This window comes from Pristiophorus japonicus, chromosome 2 (genome assembly GCF_044704955.1).
Source record: "Pristiophorus japonicus isolate sPriJap1 chromosome 2, sPriJap1.hap1, whole genome shotgun sequence".
Classification (NCBI taxonomy): domain Eukaryota; kingdom Metazoa; phylum Chordata; class Chondrichthyes; family Pristiophoridae; genus Pristiophorus; species Pristiophorus japonicus.
Genome location: NC_091978.1, coordinates 133,343,989 through 133,364,936, shown reverse-complemented (window position 1 = coordinate 133,364,936; position 20,948 = coordinate 133,343,989). Strand labels below are relative to the sequence as shown.

The 20,948-nt window shown below is 45.4% G+C and overlaps 1 protein-coding gene across 1 annotated transcript in view; it reads right to left on the bottom strand.

Moving 5' to 3' along the window:
• Window positions 1-3,629: 3,629 nt before the first annotated feature.
• The window catches only part of LOC139228948 (plasma kallikrein-like), a 28,111-nt gene continuing 10,792 nt past the window's right edge, over window positions 3,630-20,948 (bottom strand). Inside the window, exons 4-6 of the mRNA XM_070860509.1 lie at window positions 18,589-18,728; window positions 3,901-4,057; window positions 3,630-3,762 (exon numbers count right to left, since the gene is read on the bottom strand). Of these exons, the coding sequence (XP_070716610.1) occupies window positions 3,743-3,762; window positions 3,901-4,057; window positions 18,589-18,728 (317 nt within the window). The 3' untranslated portion in view covers window positions 3,630-3,742. The remainder of the gene's footprint in view (window positions 3,763-3,900; window positions 4,058-18,588; window positions 18,729-20,948) is intronic.

Here is a 20,948-nt window from a genome sequence, read left to right as displayed (position 1 = left end):
CTCTCCTTGCCATTCCAGGAGCCACGTGGCTTCGTCTCCCGGAACGGTGTGGGTTTCTTGCAGGAAGCACACCGCATATTTCCCCTCCCGCAGGAGCGAAAAATTGTCAAAATCTACGGCGTGCCCCTCTGCCGCCGTTGATGTTGAGGCTGGCTATGGTTACCTTCATGGCAAAAGCATAGTGCAACCTCTACCTTAACCTATTGTGGGGGAGGGAGCGGAGTCTTTTGTTGAACTCCGCTCCCTCCACAGCCCAGCGAGGAGTCCCTCGAGCTCGCGCAGCTTAAGGTGTTGCGCCTTTGTCAAGGGCCCGCCCGCAGCCAAGGTTTTAACGGTGGCGCGGACGGACCCCTTGATCAGCTCTGGCTCGGACCATTTTTCCAGGGCCAGTCGGGCTTGGTTGCAGTGACCCCGGCTCTGGGCCAAAAAGTCCCGGAGTTCCTTTGCAGGAATGAGGATGGTCTCGGCGGCGGCCGCGAGCAGATCCACCGCCTCGCTGGCGGTGGTCTCTAGGTCTTCACCCGCGTCCCCCACCGAGTCCCCGTCCTCCTCCGGGAGGTGGCCGCCAGCAGCCGGCCCATCGACCGTACAAGGTACGGCAAATGAACCGGCCGCTCCAACCGGCCCTGGCTCTGCCCCGATCCCACCCCCAGGATCGTCGGCAGAGGAGTCCCCACTGGACTCTTTTAAAAATGGTGCTGGGTCGGGAAATGACAGCGGAAGTGGTTCCCCCTCCGCCCCAGGAACCGGGGAACAAGGAGAGACCCGGCCATAGGAAATCCCCAGGCTCTCCAAGTGCTCCAGCTCCACAGCAAGAGGCGAGGGTGGGTGTTCCTCCCCCTCCCCGCTGCCACCCCCCGGCCCAGCATCTACAGTGTCATTATAAACATTTGTTTCGGTTTCTGCCGGGTCGAGCGACTCCCGGGGGAAGTTGGGTATTGGCTGGGCGGGCTCAGGTTCGGCCTTTTCGGCCCCGCCCGCCTCAGTCCCCGGGACGCCCGGCCCGGCGGCAATGCATTCCTCCGTGGTCCCCACGCCCCCCACGACAGGCAGATCTTCCACGCCATCCCCGGGAGGCAGAGGCTGGGCAGCCTCGACTGTCTCACCCTCCCCGGGGACAGACTCCTCCCGCCTACAGCGCTGCTTGGGGGCGCTCCTTGTCCATGAATCCCAAAAGATTAGTTTGCAGGTGCAGCAGGTAATCAGGAAGGCGAATGGAATGTTGGCCTTCATTGCGAGAGGGATGGAGTACAAAAGCAGGGAGGTCCTTCTGCAACTGTATAAGGTATTGGTGAGGCCACACCTGGAGTATTGCGTGCAGTTTTCTTTGCCTTACTTAAGGAAGGATATACTGGCTTTGGAGGGGGTACAGAGACGATTCACTAGGCTGATTCCGGAGATGAGGGGATTACCTTATGATGATAGATTGAGTAGACTGGGTCTTTACTGGTTGGAGTTCAGAAGGATGAGGGGTGATCTTATAGAAACATTTAAAATAATGAAAGGGATAGACAAGATAGAGGCAGAGTGGTTGTTTCCACTGGTCGGGGAGACTAGAACTAGGGAGCACAGCCTCAAAATATTGGGGAGCCAATTTAAAACAGAGTTAAGAAGGAATTTCTTCTCCCAGAGGGTTGTGAATCTGTGGAATTCTCTGCCCACGGATGCAGTTGAGGCTAGCGCATTGAATGTATTCAAGTCACAGATAGATTTTTAACCAATAAGGGAATTAAGGGTTACGGGGAGCGGGCGGGTAAGTGGAGCTGAGTCCACGGCCAGATCAGCCATGATCTTGTTGAATGGCGGAGCAGGCTCGAGAGGCTAGATGGCCTACTCCTGTTCCTAATTCTTGTGTTCTTATGTTCTTATTATGAGGAAATCATTGCATGCTTGAGAGGCTCCACTAAATTGGAAATGCAGTACTCTTATTAAAAGAGGAGAGTATTCTAATCCAGGCAATGACAGGCCCATCAATCTTACATCAATAACTGGTAAAATAATGGAATAATGGAGCAAACTTCTGCATTGACTGTATGGGAATAGTTTGATAAAGTACAAAAACCAAAGCTTCAAAAAGATAGATCCTGTCTGAACAATATGCTTCATTATATTTGAACATAAGAACATAAGAAATAGGAGCAAGAGTAGACCATACGGCCCCTCGAGCCTGTTCCGCCATTTCGTACAATCATGGCTGATCCGCTCCAAAGAAGTGATATCCCATGAACTGTGGGCTATGATTTGACCTGTTGGGGTACATTTCTCAATCAGCAATCAAAATTTGCATATTAACACTTGACCGGCTCAAACCACATTCCTATCTTACACAGGGATTAAAACAAAAGTGTTAAACGCCTCCTAAAAATAGCGCACAAAGGAATGTAGCACAAGTGCAATCAGACGTGAAATTCGTTGATCGGAAAATGGCCCTGTTGCATCTAAGCACCTGCAATAAAGTGCCTGACACTGAAAATAGTGGGACCAGATTGTGGATAAGAAATTGGCTGAGGGAAGGGAAGCAGCAGCTATTTGTTAGGAGAAGGGTGTTGGAGTGTGAGGAAATGCTGAGTGGAATGCCCTCGGGATTGATGCTGGGACCCATGGGCACTAATAACTTGGTTCAGAAGCCAGTGCAAATTGTTAATACTAAACTAGAGAAACAATTATATCAGAGGAAGCAGCCAAGAGTCTATTAAGGAATTAAAATAAAATAAGAAATTATGGATGTTATTGAAATAGTTCATGGTAAAGTTAAAAGTTATCTGGAGTGATGGTAAACTCAGCATTTAACATGACAAATCACTGTGGAGCAACAACAAACAAAACATATTGTGCTCGAAATTTCTCATCTGGAGGGGCAGAACAATAATGCAAGTCAAATGGCAAGGCGCAGAATTTGGTTCAACTGGTTCTCTGTCGCATTTATTGGTTGGAAATTCCAATGGTGGGGGGGCGGGTCCTTCTTGCACCCACCCACTCTGTTCTGACATCAAACAGCAAGGCAGGACTGGCGAGCTGACATCCCCTGACAGAAATTCCATTTGTTCCACCTTTCTGACGAAAGTGGGCCTCACTAAGCCAGACTTCTAAAGGCAATCTATCCGAGAGTCAATGTCTGCCACTAGAAAAGCAGCAAGTTTAAAATCAAGATTTTCATCATATGTGATTGCCTTCGGGGCTAGTGGCCTACCATCCCAACATTGTAGTTAGATGTTAGATATACTGAAGTTACAGGCGCATGACGTGAAGGGGTAACTGTAACTTTGTTTCCTGGGTGGATGAGCTAAGATGGGACAAATTACCTCCCTCATCAATATTTTTATTTTGATTTTGTGATCTTGTGAAAACGGTGCTTCAGTTGCAGTGTGAGTCAGAAAGTGCGCAATGCCCATTGCAAAGAGTAACTTTTAGTGCTACCTTTGTCCCAAAGAAACAATGGGATATATTTTATAAAATGCATCCCATGTATTCAAACATCTGGTAAAAAGACATGATATACAAGAATTAGCAATCAATTTAATTGGTTTTTAATTCTATTACTGTTATACAAGATTAAGAAAAAAAATAGGTATTTGTTTCCCAAAGCTACCAGGAATAGTTAGAATAGTAAATCAAGCTGTGTTTATAATTTGGATGTTCTTCTCCTAGACTCTGTCAGGAAGTAGAGCTCTGTGACAAGTCATTCCTTCTTGGCAGAACTTGGTTTTCAATTATAATTCCACCTGACTTCCGACTGGGATTCTCAGATTTCCAATTGTGAATCTGGAATTTTAAAGTAAGATGTTTAGTCTCATCACACATACTTAAATCTTTTGGATCATTTTTCAAAAAAATGAAAAGCTAAGGTGCAAAAAACAATTAAAAGATGACAGCATGCAGAGTGTAAAAAGTGACTCTTACCATTTGAAATCTTTTTGTGTACCCAAGTGTCAAATTTTGAAACACGAGTATAAATTCCAGGTTTTCCTTTCTGAGCACATCCTTTACCCCAGCTGGTAATTCCAACCAAATGCCAATCACCTGCCTGTTCACATACCAAAGGACCTCCCGAATCTCCCTGTATAAAAATAGATTAGATGTAATTATTACATTTTTTTCCTGCCGTATTTAGCGATTTTTAACTTGAATGACTCATTGCGTGTCAAAAATGTAAAATGAACTTTTCCTAGCCTTGCGTTCTGTCCGATTATAACAGCACCAATTATACCTCGAGTTCTTGAGCAAGAGCACCCAGTGAGGAGTGGTGCTCACAGGGCAGGGCTGGACAGGAAATCTACATGCCTGAGTTACTGTCCAGTAATTTAACTGGATGGAAAATCAGGCAGTGCTCCTCACTGGGAGCCTGACCAGGGAATCAGCTTTGTTCTCTATAGTGGAGTCGAGTTTCATCTTGATAAAGGGCAAGGTAAGATGTTTTTTCCAGGCCTCCACAAATAGCAAAAAGTACACAACCTATTTTTTTTAAATGCACGGTTTATTGCTTAGTGCATGACAAATAAATTAATTTTAGGTGCTTACCTGTCACCTTGTTCAAGTATGGTATTTTCTACCCCTGCTAACCTTAACAGAACCAACATTGGAATAACAATAATAATAATAATAGCTTTTATTTATATCGCGCCTTTAACATAGTAAAACGTCCCAGCACAACAGTGTTACAAGACAAAACAGATAAATTTGACACCGAGCCAGAGATGAAATTAAGGCAGATGATCAAAAGCATGTTTAAAGAGATAGGTTTTAAAGAGCATCTTAAAGGAGGAAAGAGAGGTAGAGTTGAGTTTTAGGGAGGGAGTTCCAGAGTTTAGGGCCCAGGCAGCTGAAGGCACATCCACCGATGGTTGAGCTGTTATACTGAGGGATGTTCAAGAGACCAGAATTTGAGGAGCGCAGACATCTTGTGGGATTGTGAGGCTGAAAAAGATTACAGAGATAGGGAGGGGCAAGGCCATGGAGTGATTTGTAAACAAGGATAAGAATTTTGAAATCGAGGCGTTGGTTAACTGGGAGCCAATGTAGGTCAGAAAGCACATGGGTGATGGGTGATCTTGACTTGTTGTGGGTTAGTACATGGCCTGCAGAGTTTTGGATGACTTCAAGTTTACGTAGTTTGGAATGTGGAAGGCCGGCCAGGAGTGAGTTGGAGTAGTCAAGTATAGAGGTAACAAAGGCATGAATGAGGGTTTCAGCAGCAGAAGAGCTGAGGCAGAAGCAGAGGCAGGCAATGTTAAGGAGGTGGAAAAAGGCGGTTTTAGTTATGCCACAGATATGTGGCTGGAAACTCGTTTCAGGGTCAAATATAACACCTAGGTTGCAAACAGTCTTGTTCACCTTCAGACGAATGCTAGAGAGAGGGATGGAGTCAGTGACCAGGATCGCAGTTTGTGGCTTTGGTCTTCCCAATATTTAATTGGAGAAAATTTCTGCTCATGCAGTACTGGATGTCGGACAAACAATCTGACAATTTAGATACTAAGCAGAGATCGACCGAAGGGGTGGAGAGGTAGAGCTGGGTGTCGTCTGTGTACATGCAGAAACTGACTACGTGTTTTAATTGGGAATTTGGATCCAATTCACAGGAATTTCCATCCATTAAAATTTGCCACTTTATTGCTGCACTTCATCTAATATTGATATTTATATCAGTACACAGCTTATAGTTGCAGCGGTATCTGCAAGCCATGGCAACAGAAATTGTGGGCTCAGAATCCCAGTATGTTACACAGTAAAATGGAGGATTTCCAGCAAGGTTGATTGAGATTTGGATGATTTGACAACAAAACATCAACGTCCCACTTCTTCTTCAGTGCCCATTAAAGTTTGGCGGAAGTGGGGGTGAGCAGAATTGCTTGCCCTAAAAGTGCCAATTCCATATAAATGACAGCGTAAAGCATTGCGGCACTGGAGCTGCGCATGGATTCACTCTGGAGCATCCGCGATGCTGAGAATGTCATGAATAGCACGTTCAGTGAGTTGGTCACACCGCAGGTAAAGGTTACACAGGCAGATAGGGAATGGGTGACCAGCAGGAAGAGCAGTGGAAGGAAGGTAATGCAGAGGTCCCTTGTGATCATCTCCATCCAAAACAGATATACCACTTTGGATACTGTTGGTGGAGATGGCTCATCAGGGGAAGGCAGCAGCAGCCAAGTTCATGGCACCGTGGGTGTCCCTGCTATGCAGGAGGGCAGGAAAAAGAGTGGGAGAGCTACAGTGGTAGGGGATTTGCAAGATTCCAAAGTTCATTGAACCCCCCTCCCCCCCCAGTGTTTGGACTCATTGAAAAGGAAATTCGATTTGGGACTATCAAGCAGCAAGTTTGGGATCCTAAAATGCTTATGGAAGAAATCTACAAGTTTTAACCAAGTTTGGGATTTTTAAAAGGTGAATGTTGGGTCTGCAAGACAAGGGGTGAGGTCAACCTCTAAAAGGCCAGTTTGGACACTGGAGCTAATCAAATTGTCTGGGGAACTGTTTACCCTCAAAACCTGCCCCGAGAAGACATTTGCATTCCAACAATCAATCCAAGGAAAAAACCCATCCAACACATGCATAATGCTAATCACTTTTTCCGGCCTGCATAGAAAGTTCGGACCCAGGCAGACAAATCGACTGCAGAAACTAACTTTAACAATTGCAACTTGAAACCGACAGATAATTCCAGCAATTAACAAGAGCTGGTCAGCTCAGAAAAGTCTATAAACGCCAGATTAAGACCACTTACTCAGGTTTCAGTTAGCTGGGCTGCAAAACTTAAACAAAGAACCAAGGTTGATTTGGGGCACAGATAAGGAAGCCTCTCAAAGTATAATTGAGGCCTGTTTTACAGCCAGGACTGCACTTTGCTTCTACACCAGCTTCATATGCTTCAGACCTGGCAGACTTCAAGATCAGCACACCAGCTTCGTTAACCTGGTTCTTCAGAACATCAACCAAGACAGCATCGCAAGCAACCAGGACACCAAGCATGCCGCGGCAGCAAGAGGCTCACGAAACAAGCACCAAGAAATTACCAACAACCAAATTGGTAATAGTGAGCCACCGCGACCAATAATGTCAAAACCGAAGTCAACTCGACGAAAATCCAAAGATTCGCAAGCTGTTTCCACTCTACAAGCTATCCCAGAGCTACCAACGGGTAAAACATTACCTGAAAGAACTTTAAAACCTACTGCTGAAGGAAGGAAGTGGATACTTACCCCATAGATCCAATGCGCACCCAACCGCATCAGCGGACACCACCCAACTGAGGAACACGCAGCAAGAAGTCCTCTCCTACATTCGGGGTATGGCTAGCAGAATGACAAAATCCAACGAACTCCGAAACCATGACCCATTACTGACTGTCAAGAAAGGATTGGTGAGCATAGTCCCTGAAGTCCCAGAGCCTAACTTAGTTAGATAGGGGGAATTGGGAGGTGGGAGATGTTGTACTGCTGTGTATTCTCTTGTGTTTTAGTAAAGGAATGCTCATTAGAATGATAAGTTTTCTCTCATTTAAAGTGTTACATTTTCTCAATTTTCAATAAAAGGTGTATTCATTCTTCTTGAATAAAATCCATACCTTCTTTGTACAAAACGGTTGTCTGTTGCACTTTATCACACCCTGATTAGTAAATCCAAGTTCGAGAACCAGGGAATGGGAGCAACTCACGACCGCTCTGGGTCAGGGAAGGCAAACTGATCCCACACACCACCTACAGAATGGCGAGCCAGGTAGGAGCTTGGTCAAAAGGGTGTGATGCAGTAGACACTGTTTTTGAGGAAAGAAGCAAAATGGAAGAGAGGATTTTCTCTTACATATTCAAGAAAGTCAATATAACAAAGAAATGGGTACTGAATCTATTGCACGTTGAGCGTCCTGTGGCGCTACAGCCAAATGGACTGAGAGTAAGGACCATAAGCACTCCATGGAGACAGCAATATGGTTAGTCTGCCTACACTGACAGGTCCAGCAATTGGACAAGAAAGTCGAGTCGCTGGAGGCAGTCCTCAGGGAGTCCGAGGAACACTCGAGTGCCAGAGCTATCATGGGGGAGAGATTATTTGAGGAGTTAGGCAAATAAAAGCAAGGTAAACTACGGTTAGTGGAAACACATAGAAACTGGCAGGATTACCTTCAGTGCCAGGTCACCGAAGCGAAGGGTCAAGAATTGTTGCAGGAGGAAATCACCTGTTTCACCAGGATAATTAAAGAGCAGGAGGAGAAGTTAAGGGATTATAAGATAGCAAGCAGCAGAGGGTTTGAGACTGGAGACCACAGACCCTGCCAAAAGCAAATTGAGAGTCTGAACCTTGCTCTTTCCAAGGCCAAAGGCATGTTCTGCCTAATAAACCCAAGTATGGCTCGGGCAGACCTGGAAGAGCAGGGGGTAACCATTCGACCAGTACCTGTGGTGCCGGGGCTTAGCCCGGTCTGGCAGCAGGAGGGGCGAACAGTTTGCGGGGCAGACGGGGACGGTACCCCACCACCTGTGGCGTCGGGTTGTAACTCGGCTTGGCAGCAGGGAGAGGTGGGAGGCCAGGACCGGGGCCGATGTGCCCGGTATGGCAGCAAAAGTACGGTGCACCCACTCTCGGTGGGGCAGCAGGGCCTCTCGAAAGTAACTTCGTAGTCCCCCACAGCACCCAGTAGCTTAGAACCATGATAGCCCACCTGGACAAGCTCACCCATCAAGGGGACCCTTCGGTTCACTTTATGGAAGTAGACCAAGCGGCAGGCATTAATGGGTGCGACGACTCCGAAATGGCGAAAATGCTCCTATTCTCCCTAGACAGTAGATTGTACCAGTCTCTCTCCACAAACACCAAGAAGGGGCAAAGAAATCCTGGAGGCTATGGGCCTCAACAATCGGAGCCCGTTTTCCTGAGTGGAGAGAACACTGCAGCTTTCAGGAGAGACCCCGCAGGCATTCGCAGAGAGGCTGTGGCCCGTCTACAAGAGTGCCTGCAGTGGGATCCTTAACCAGGATCACTTGACCTGAGATGAGAGGGCCCACTGGTTCCAGAGCCTGGTGACAAACAGTTTGTCACGGGTGAAGGCCAAAGCCGAGCTGTGCTTCGATCCTAGGGATCCGAACCGCCATCGAGGAGTCAGTGATTAGGCAACTAACCCTGGCTTTTAGAAGTGGCCAAGAGACGGAGGAGAACACACCCAAGGGGAGTGTACATGAGTTAAGGCCCCACCAAGCAAAGAGAGAATGGCACCAAGCGTAACTGTTTTGGTTGCAGGAAAAGTGGGCATTGGAGAAAGGATTGTAGGAACCCTTGGAAGGATAACGTAGCCATGGAACCCCCAGCACCTGCCCAAAAGGCCGGACTCGGAGTGCAGAACTCTCCCTCTTCCTTCGAGGAGTTCGTGGCCTCCAGTCCGTATTGGGCAGCCCAGGGAAGGTAGCTACGGCCATCAGAAGGGAAACCCCATCTGCCCCACCAAATCCTGACCCATGACTAGAACCGGCGCCGCCTGTGTACCTGTGTCCCCTAGAATACGATGCACACAAGATGGGTTAAAGTGGAGTTGGAGAAGGTGACAGGGACCTATCTGCTAGATACTGGAGCTTCAAGCACCATTGTATACGCAGATAACCCAGCCGCCTCACCTCTATCTAACGGATCCCGTACAGTCTAGTGGGTCACACAAGGAACGAACAGGCTGGGTCATTCTCCATCCTGCTACTATTGGGGGCAGTGAACCGTCCTCAGGATAGGGATCCTCAGCCAGCAGCCTCTGACTGTGAAAGGCCCACAGGGGACATTGCAGACTCACAGACCGTATAGACGGGACGGTGAATTGTATTACTGGAGGGGCTATCCCACCAATTGTTTGGGACTCGGACGCACCCCCAGTGGCCGGAGCCCTAAGAAGGACTCCGCGTACACCATGGCCAAAGACACCGTGATCACCAGCACCCCAGTTTCAGTGGTTCAACCCCGGGAGGGTTGCAACCCGTAAAAGAATGCCCAAGGTCAAGGATCATTCTAGTGATAGGGATCCCCAGCATGCAACCTTCAACAGTGAGAGACTCACAGGAGAGGTAGCAGTGGGCCAAGAGAACGGCAAGGGTCCCCAGCCTGCAGCCTCAGGCTGTGTGGAACCCACAGGGAACGACATGGACCCAGCAGCTACACAGAAGGGGGTAGTGTGCTGTAGTACCAGAGGGGACATTCCCCCGATCATTTGGGACTCAGGGAAACCCCTGGTTAGGACTCTCCGGGTCCTGCGGTACAGGCCACCTTACCTCCAGCCATACAAGCTGCCCAGAGGCCGCAAAAGGAATGAGCAGAACAGGATTTAGCCTGGCCACCCGGAGACGGGTGGCAAATGTACATAGCGTTACTGTATGACTTTAAGGGTGTTTTAAAGTTTTTGGGAGTTAAGTTTAAGTTTTAGCATATAATTATTTTAGAAGTAAGTTTAAGATTGCAGAACTGGACCACCTTTACCAAGCCAGAGAACTGTTTCTCTCAAGGGTAAGGCTATCTATTTTGTGTCCCGAAAGGGAAGGAACCAAATGATGAGAGGGGCCTTGCTCATGCTCGCCCTAATGGGGGTGCGTACGGGTCACAGAGGTGACATCGAGGAAAGCTCACAGAAGTACACTTACCTGCATGGTGCCCGAAGGAACAGAACAGCTATACCAGGCCCCACTCAGAGAAATGTTCAAGAAATTTTACGAATTAGATTTTGGCAACATAGATAAAGCAGATTTATACACCCTACACGCTGGGAACACTATGGGGATAAGAGTGAGGATGCCAGTTATGGGTGGGACCCGCACCGGTATACAAGGTGGAGAACATTGGGGTCATTCAAGGGGGTGCACACGTTCGTTTCACAGTGGTCCCACCTTATGTCATAAAGTGGGAGCACGCTATGACGGGTACCGACCTGTCCAGGTGCCGGAGCCGGGGTGCACACATAATACTGTGCCGCCAGCACTTGAACGTCTATTCTAGACCACAATGTGGGTTTCAGGCTGCTAGCGCACAGCCTATCAACTGTACCATGGAGATAATGGCACAAGACCATGTTCCTCCACAGGTAGCATACATAGGAGGTGGGACATATTGTGTCATCACAAGTGCGCTCCACTACCAGCATGGACAGCACATCTGGTAAGTGACAGCAGTTTCTGCTTTAAACCCGAGGCAGAAGTTCAAGTGGCCCAGGAACAGATTGTCTCCCATTCCTGAACCCTCCACTGTTCACCTCACTGTAAGTGACAACATAACAAACCTGCAAGACTATGTCGCACATTTCGGATATGAAATCCCCCCTCTACCCGAACATCTTACCGCCCTACTGAAAGCTGTAGAAGTATCACAGAAACAATTCTATACTCTAGAACAAAAAACAATTGCGATAGGGGGTGAGATTTCGGAGATCACAGTTCCACCCTGGTGGGATATTTTCAGAAATATAGAGGTTCCTCCCTGGATCAGAATAGCTTCCCATGTTTGGTTATCTGCCAGTTCGCGATTATTCTTTATCTATGGGGTGCTACCTGCAGGGTGAGAGGCAGAGGTCATCGGTTCTAGCACCAGAGGGTGCTGGACGAGCCCTAGTAACTTGAGGGTTGTATCAGGGAGGGAAACACAAAAATATGATAGGACACTGCAGAAAATTCGCAGTCACCCGGTGAGGTCCAGCTTAGATTCCGCCTGCTGTAAAAAACGCAGAGGTCAAGTGTTAAAAAGTTTGTACTGTGTTTGTTTTACTGTGTATTTTTGTGAAACTGGAGTAATGGAGGGGCGTTGGACCCCCTCTATGCTGTAATGTAACTTATGACTGAATTTACCTGTAAACAGTAATACATTTCAAAGGGGAATGTACATTTGGGTTTAGCTAGGTAAATACAGGGGATGGTTGGCTCTTGGGAATCAGGAATTTTGTTCACTTCGGATGACACTCTGTGGCAAAGACTGTCAAATGGGGGCTGTGCAAGATTCCAAAATTCGTGGAAACACCCCCACCCCAGTGTTTGGACTCATTGAAAAGGAAATTCGATTTGGGACTATCAAGCAGCAAAGTTTGGGATCCTAAAATGCTTTGGGAAGAAATCTACGAGTTTTAACCAAGTTTGGGATTTTTAAAAGGTGAATGTTGGGTCTGCAAGAAAAGGTGCGGGGTCAGCCTCTGAAAGGCCAGTTTGGACACTGGAGCTAATCAAATTGTCTGGGGAACTGTTTACCCTCAAAACCTGCCCCGAGAAGACATTTGCATTCCAACAATCAATCCAAGGAAAAATCCCATCCAACACATGCATAATGCTAATCACTTTTTCCGGCCTGCATAGAAAGTTCAGACCCAGGCAGACAAATCGACTGCAGAAACTAACTTTAACAATTGTGACTCGAAACCAACAGATAATTCCAGCAATTGACAAGAGCTGGTCAGCTTAGAAAAGTCTATAAACGCCAGATTAAAACCACTGACTCAGGTTTCAGTTAACTGGGCTGCAAAACTTAAACAAAGAACCAAGGTTGATTTGGGGCACAGATAAGGAAGCCTCTCAAAGTATAATTGAGGCCTGTTTTACAGCCAGGACTGCACTTTGCTTCTACACCAGCTTCATATGCTTCAGACCTGGCAGACTTCAAGATCAGCACACCAGCTTCGTTAACCTGGTTCTTCAGAACATCAACCAAGACAGCATCGCAAGCAACCAGGACACCAAGCATGCCGCGGCAGCAAGAGGCTCACGAAACAAGCACCAAGATATTACCAGCAACCAAATTGGTAATAGTGAGCCACCGCGACCAACAATGTCAAAACCGAAGTCAACTCGACGAAAATCCAAAGATTCGCAAGCTGTTTCCACTCGACAAGCTATCCCAGAACTACCAACGGATAAAACATTACCTGAAAGAACTTTAAAACCTACTGCTGAAGGAAGGAAGTGGATACTTACCCCATAGATCCAATGCGCACCCAACCGCATCAGCGGACACCACCCAACTGAGGAACACGCAGCAAGAAGTCCTCTCCTACGTTCGGGGTACGGCTAGCAGAATTGACAAAATCCAACGAACCCCGAAACCATGACCCATTATTGACTGTCAAGGAACGATTGGTGAGCATAGTCCCTGAAGCCCCAGAGCCTAACTTAGTTAGATAGGGGAATTGGGAGGTTGGAGGTGTTGTACTGCTGTGTATTCTCTTGTGTCTTAGTCAAGGATTCCTCATTAGAGTGATAAGTTTTCTCTCATTTAAAGTGATAAGTTTTCTTAGTTTTTAATAAAAGGTGTATTCAGTCTTCCTGAATAAAATCCATACCTTCTTTGTACAAAATGGTTGTCTGTTGCACTTTATCACACCCTGATTAATAAATCCAAGTTCGAGAACCAGGGAATGGGAGCAACTCGCAACCGCTCTGGGTCAGGGAAGGCAAACTGACCCCACACACCACCCCCTACAGATTATATTGTAAGGGGAATAGATAGGCGTTTCAGCGACCGCAAATGAGACTCCAGGATGGTATGTTGCCTCCCTGGTGCAAGGGTCAAGGATGTCTCAGAGCGGCTGCAGGGCATTCTAGAGGGAGAGGGTGACCAGCCAGTTATCATGGTGCACATAGGTACCAACGATATCGGTAAAAAACGGGATGAGGTCCTACAAGCTGAATTTAGGGAGCGAGGAGTTAAATTAAAAAGTAGAACCTCAAAGGTAGTAATCACAGGATTGCTACCAGTGCCACGTGCTAGTCAGAGTAGAAATAGCAGGATCGTTAAGATGAATAGGTGGCTTCAGGAATGGTGTAAGAGGGAGGGATTCAAATTCCTGTGACATTGGAACTGGTTCTGGGGGAGGTGGGACCACTACAGTACAAACCGAACGGTCTGCATCTGGGCAGGACTGGAATCGATGTCCAAGGGGGAGTGTTTGCTAGTGCTGTTGGGGGGGATTTAAACTAATAGGGCAGGGACATGGGAACCAATGCAGGAAGATAGAGGGAAGTAAAATGGGGACAGAAGCAAAAGGTATAAAGGAGAAAAGTAAAAGTGGGGGGCAGAAAAATCAAAGGCAAAAATCAAAAAGGGCCACATTACAACATAATTCTAAAAGGACAAAGAGTGTTTAAAAAAAACAAGCCTGAAGGATCTGTGTCTCAATGTGAGGAACATTCATAATAAGATGGATGAATTAACTGCGCAGATAGCTGTTAATGGATATGATGTAGTTGGGATTACGGAGACATGACTCCAGGGTGACCAAGGCTGGGAACTCAATATCCAAGGGTATTCAATATTCAGGAAAGATAGACTGAAAGGAAAAGGAGGTGGGGTAGCGTTGCTGGTTAAAGAGGAGATTAACGCAGTAGTAAGGAAGGACATTAGCCTGGATGATGTGGAATCTGTATGGGTAGAGTTGCGCAAGACCAAAGGGCAGAAAGCAGTAGTTGGAGTTGTATACAGATCACCAAACAGTCATAGTGGGGTTGGGGATGGCATCAAACAGGAGTTAGGGATGCGTGCAATAAAGGTACAGCAGTTATCATGGGTGACTTTAATCTACATATAGATTGGGCTAAACAAACTGGTAGCAATACAGTGGAGGAGGATTTCCTGGAGAGCATAAAGGATAGTTTTCTAGACCAATATGTCGAGGAACCAACTATAGAGGGCTGGCCATCCTAGACTGGGTGTTGTGCAATGAGAGAGGATTAATTAGCAATCTTGTTGTGCGAGGCCCCTTGGGGAAGAGTGACCATAATATGGGAGAATTCTTCATTAAGGCGGTTAAGAAAGCAAATGGCATGTTGGCCTTCATAGCGAGGGGATTTGAATACAGGGGCAGGGAGGTGTTGCTACAGTTGTACAGGGCCTTGGTGAGGCCACACCTGGAGTATTGTGTACAGTTTTGGTCTCCTAACTTGAGGAAGGACATTCTTGCTATTGAGGGAGTGCAGCGAAGGTTCACCAGACTGATTCCCGGGATGGCGGGACTGACCTATCAAGAAAGATTGGATCAATTGGGCTTGTATTCACTGGAGTTCAGAAGAATGAGAGGGGACCTCATAGAAACGTTTAAAATTCTGACGGGTTTAGACAGGTTAGATGCAGAAAGAATGTTCCCAATGTTGGGGAAGTCCAGAACCAGGAGTCACAGTCTGAGGATAAGGGGTAAGCCATTTAGGACCGAGATGAGGAGAAACTTCTTCACCCAGAGAGTGGTGAACCTGTGGAATTCTCTACCACAGAAAGTAGTTGAGGCCAATTCACTAAATATATTCAAAAGGGAGTTAGATGAAGTCCTTACTACTCGGGGGATCAAGGGTTATGGCGAGAAAGCAGGAAGGGGGTACTGAAGTTTCATGTTCAGCCATGAACTCATTGAATGGCGGTGCAGGCTAGAAGGGCTGAATGGCCTGCTCCTGCACCTATTTTCTATGTTTCTATGTTTCTATGTTTAAGATGGAGAGTGACACAGTTAATTCAGAGACTAGGGTCCTGAACTTAAAGAAAGGTTACTTCAACGGTATGAGATGTGAATTGGCTAGGATAGACTGGCAAATGATACTTAAAGGGTTGACAGTGGATAGGCAATGGCAGACATTTAAAGATCACATGGATGAACTTCAACAATTGTACATCCCTGACTGGAGTAAAAATAAAATAGGGAAGGTGGCTCAACCATGGCTTACAAGGGAAATTAGGAATCGTGTTAAATCCAAGGAAGAGGCATATAAATTGGCCAGAAAAAGCAGCAAACCTGAGGACAGGGTGAAATTTAGAATTCAGCAGAGGAGGACAAAGGGTTTAATTAGGAGGGGGAAAATAGAATATGAGAGTAATCTTGCAGGGAACATAAAAACTGGCTGCAAAAGATTCTACAAATACATGAAGACAAAAAGATTAGTGAATACAATTGTCCCTTACAATCAGAATCAGGTGAATTTATAATGGGGAACAAAGAATTGGCAGATCAATTGAACAAATACTTTGGTTCTGCCTTCACTAAGAAAGACACAAATAGCCTTCTGGCAATACTAGGGGACCAAGTGTCTAGCGAGAAGGAGGAACTAAAGGAAATCCTTATTAGTTAGCAAATTGTGATAGGGAAATAGATGGGATTGAAGGGTGATAAATCCCCAGGGCCTGATAGTCTGCATCCCAGAGTACTAAAGGAAGTGGCCCTAGAAATAATGGATGCCTTGTTAGTCATTTTCCAACATTCTATAGACTTAACAATGGACAGATATGCCACAAGCATCTGGACCAAGTAAAAAAAAGGTTCAGCATGGACACTGAGGAACCTGAGGAAAATCATGAGATGTTGCCCACACCACCGCCAGTGAACGAGCAACAAGAACCGTCAGCAGCATGCACAGTCCCTGCGGCCAGCCCGGACGAGCCGGAATCACCACAGGTGACAAAGACGCATGCCAAGGCTCAACAACCAGAGCCCCAACTGCGGCGCTCCACGAGAGAGCGTTGAGCCCCTGAAAGACTCAATCTTTGACCCAAAGACGTTGGGGGGGAGGTGATGTCATGTATGTAACCTTCGTGTAATTTTAACCTTCATGTAACAACACTGTACACTGTATACACCTAAGAACTGCACACCTTGACCACAGGGGGTGAACTTGTGGGAGACACTCCTCACCTGGTCATCCAGGTATATAAAGGGAGGTCCCACGCAGGGTCATCACTTCTTGGTCCTGTGAATAAAAGTACAGGGTCACAGAGTGACCTTGTCTGCAGAATGTGTCTCGTGTTGATTTACAGTAGTGTGTAAGGACACAACAAAAACTGTACACAGTATTCAAGGTGTGGTCTCACCAAGGCGCTGTACAACTGAAGTAAGATCTCCCTGCTCCTAAACTCAAATCCTCTCACTATGAAGGCCAACATGCCACTTGCCTTCTTCACCACCTGCTGTACCTTGAGGGAGAGCAGCGAAGGTTCATCAGACTGATTCCCGGGATGACAGGACTGACATACGAAGAAAGACTGGATTGACTAGGCTTATATTCAAAGGAATTTAGAAGAATGAGAGGTGATCTCATAGAAACATATAAAATTCTGACAGGATTGGACAGGTTAGATGCAGGAAGAATGTTCCCGATGTTGGAAAAGTCCAGAACCAGGGGTCACAGTCTAAGGATAAGGGGTAAGCCATTTAGGACCGAGATGAGAAGAAACTTCTGAACTCAGAGAGTTGTGAGCATATTCTCTACCACAGAAAGTTGTTGAGGCCAGTTTGTTAGATATATTCAAAATGGAGTTAGATGTGGCCTTTACGGCTAAAGGGATCAAGGGATATGGAGAGAAAGCAGGAATGGGGTACTGAAGTGCAACATCAGCCATGATCATATTGAATGGCGGTGCAGGCTCGAAGGGCCGAAAGGCCTACTCCTGCACCTATTTTCTATGTTTCAATGTTTCTACGATGTTATCCATCAGAAATCCTGTAATTTCCACCAGTGCTGACTTAACTCGTGTCTCTATAAAACAGCTGCAAGAGTCAAAGAGAATGAAATCTATTAGTTCTGATATAAATTTTGTGAGCATCATAAGAATAAGAGGAAATTTGTCCAAGGGACTTCTTGCAACATTCAAACAATGCAGCTACAATTCCAAAAATTTAACCGATACCCTAGCTACTGAAGACCCAGGACAGATAACCAAATAACCATCAATATTTTAATTTCATTTATTTAAATGCCTGGCACTTTGGAAAAATGTAGCTCTTTTGCTTTAATGTAGTAAGGCTAATTTTCGCGGACTATATCAGAAGGCCATTTGTGCTCCACGATTCTAAATCAAATAAGTCTTTTACTTTACTTGTTCTTGGGTCATGGGCCATGATGGTAAGTCTGTATTTATTTCCCATCCCTAGTTGACCTGAGAAAGTTTTGGTGGGTTTTCTTCATTATAGCAATATCATCCAAAAACACGACGTCAGGTTCCATATGTACGCTGATGACACGCAGCTTTACCTCACCCACCTCTCTCGACCCCTCCATTGCTCCCATGATGCCAGACTGCTTGTCTGACATCCAGTCCAAGAGGAGTCTATGACTAGGGGGCGTAGTCTAAAAATTAGAACCAGACCTTTCAGGAGTGAAATTAGGAAACACTTCTACACACAAAGCGTGGTACAAGTTTGGAACTCTGTTCCACAAATGTCAATTGATGCTAAATCAACTGTTAATTTGAAATCTGAGATTGAAAGATTTTTGTTAACCAAAGGTATTAAGGGATATGAGCCAAGGGCGGGTATATGGAGTTAGGTCGCAGATCAGCCATGATTTTATTGAATAGCGGAACAGGTTCGAGGGGCGAAATGGCTTACTCTTGTTCCTATGTTCCTGTGTAATAGTCAAGGTCAGATTTTACACACCTGTCTTCCCAAATTTGGGGCAGTACTCAGGCAGCTGTGAACTGCCCATTTTTCAGTTCCCACCTCACATATGTAGGTGCCTCATTTAAATATTAATTTAGGATCGTATCAGCCCTGCATACCAAGTCTTCCCTTTGCACTACAGGAAGTCTGATATTAACCACGCACATGTGACATGGACATCCAGGGTGACTATGATTAATTATTAATATTGTAATGTGAACAAAATTTTACATTACCTGACAGGAGTCTATTTTGCCTTCTTGATAACCAGCACATAACATTTGGTCTGTTATATTATGTTCTGAATAATCTGATTGGCATGTCTCATGGTTTAATATAGGAACATGTGCTTTCATAAGAATCTGAGATAGTTGACCTAAAATGTTCACAACAGATTATTAAAGTATGTAAGAAAGAATTAAATCATTTTCGTGAATATAACAAATCAACAAACTGATTTATTTTATGTCAATGCTTTCCTTTACACATGTAACTTTTTAGCCCTGATTTTACATCACAATCCTTTCAATGTTGAAGCGGTAATTGAATGGACAGCAGTGGAAAATAGGTGGAAGAATCTTTTCATCGGAACTCTGCCCACTTTGCTCCCCAACACAAATCTCCCCTTTTCTCTGTCAATATTTATTGGTTACAATTTGTCCATCCCAGGAATATATTGGTTTTCAGCTCTTTTAGCATATTTGAAAGCTCGACTTCAGCATAAGAAGATAAGAACATAAGAAATAGGAGCAGGATTAGGCCATTCTTTTACTTTTTATATGCTTATAAAAACCATTACTGTTTCCTTCTATATTATCTGCTAGTCTTTTTCATATTCCTTTTTCGTCTCTGCAAATTTTATTTAAAAAATTCAATTCTGATCTCCCTTCTCACCTCAATACAATACCTACTATATTCCTCAGGATTATCTTGTATTGCTTGGCCTAGATTTACCATTGTTCTCGCTTTAAAGCTTCTCTATACAATGCAGATTTTGACTCCTGTTCGGAAAGCTGGCAGAATACATGGGCCAAGCGCCCAGAAGGTGCTGTAGGAAACCAGGTACATTTTAATGACCGTGCCTCATTTAAAAGTAGCAGGTGAGCTGCCTGCCTGAGACAGGTGTCCAGTGAACAGCTCACTGACCTTTGGCTGGCAAATATTGGGCAGCCTAGAGGTCACTCGGCAAGCATTCAAATAACACGTCGGGGGACGGGTGGCGGTTGAGACAGTTTCACGGAAGGTGGGAGCCCAGGTAGCAGCAGCCCAAAATGTATCTGTGGAGCCCAGAGGAGCAGTCCTGCCACCCCTGGCAGCACAAAATTAAGTTTAGCATTGATGTTCTGGGCCCTACATTTCTGCTCCAACTGCTTCTACTGAGCGGGAGAATCCATGGTGGATTGTCCACTCAGTCGGCCATTAAATTGGTTTCAGGGTCCTATCTAAGTGATTAGACTCCAAGTTCCATACGTTTAAGAGTTTCCTGCCTGAGTCAGGTGGGCACCTTATCTGCCCAGGAAAGCAGTTGCATAAGAAGGCCATGAAGTTGAAACAAGGTGTATTAACTTCACCTCATCTCCCGTACCACCCAGTTTCCACCAGACAGAAGGACTTAAAAAACAATCTTATATGTTGGTGCACCCATTTTTCGCCTTACAGGAGTATATTTATTTTGTACTCTAAACATATTACATTTGAAAAATTCCTGCTGCTGATCCTTTGCTAATTTAAGTGCCCAGTTAATTTGGGCCAGATCTCCTTTTATGTTATTGAATTTTGCCCTCGTCCAGCGCCCTTATGCTTCAGTCTGCATTGTGCATTTCTATTCTTACATGAATCTAACTATGTTGCAGTCATTATTTCCCAATTGTTCTCTTACTCAGTTATTTGTCCCATTTCATTTCCAAGAACTAATTCAAACAGTGCTTCTTTCCTGTTGGACTAGAAACATACTCATACAGGAAGCAGTTCTGGATGTATTCTCAAAAATGTTCCCCACTTTGACCATATGCATTACCTTCATGCCATTCCATGTTAGGATAGTTAAAATTATTCAATATTATTACCCTATTCTTTCTACATCTCTCTCTGAACTGTCTGCAGATTTCCCTATCTCACCTCCACTGTCTGATAGCCTGCAATGCACATCAATAATTGCACCATTTCTCTCCATATTTCTTAACTCTAACCCCTTATATTCTGTCTTACCACAACTCCATGGGACATTCTTATATTCTAAGATTGTGATAAAGTCCCTCGAGCAGCACTACCACCCACCACCCTTTTTTTACATCCCTGTCATTCTGAAAATGTTATAATGAAGAATATTAAGATCTCAGTCCTGTCCAAACTTAAAACCACATCTCTATTATAGCTACTTTATTATATTCCTCCATAGTTATTATTGCTTCCAGCTCACCAATTTTGTTTTGACTGCTCCAAGCTTTCACACACATACCACTCAAACTTGACTCCAATTTTTTGGAACATTAACCCTTACTACTTTTCTAATTTGTTTTTCATTTAATGTTATTCCTCTCAATATCTCATAACCGCCTTTTGCTTCTATTCAAATAGCTTTATTAATCCTGCTCTT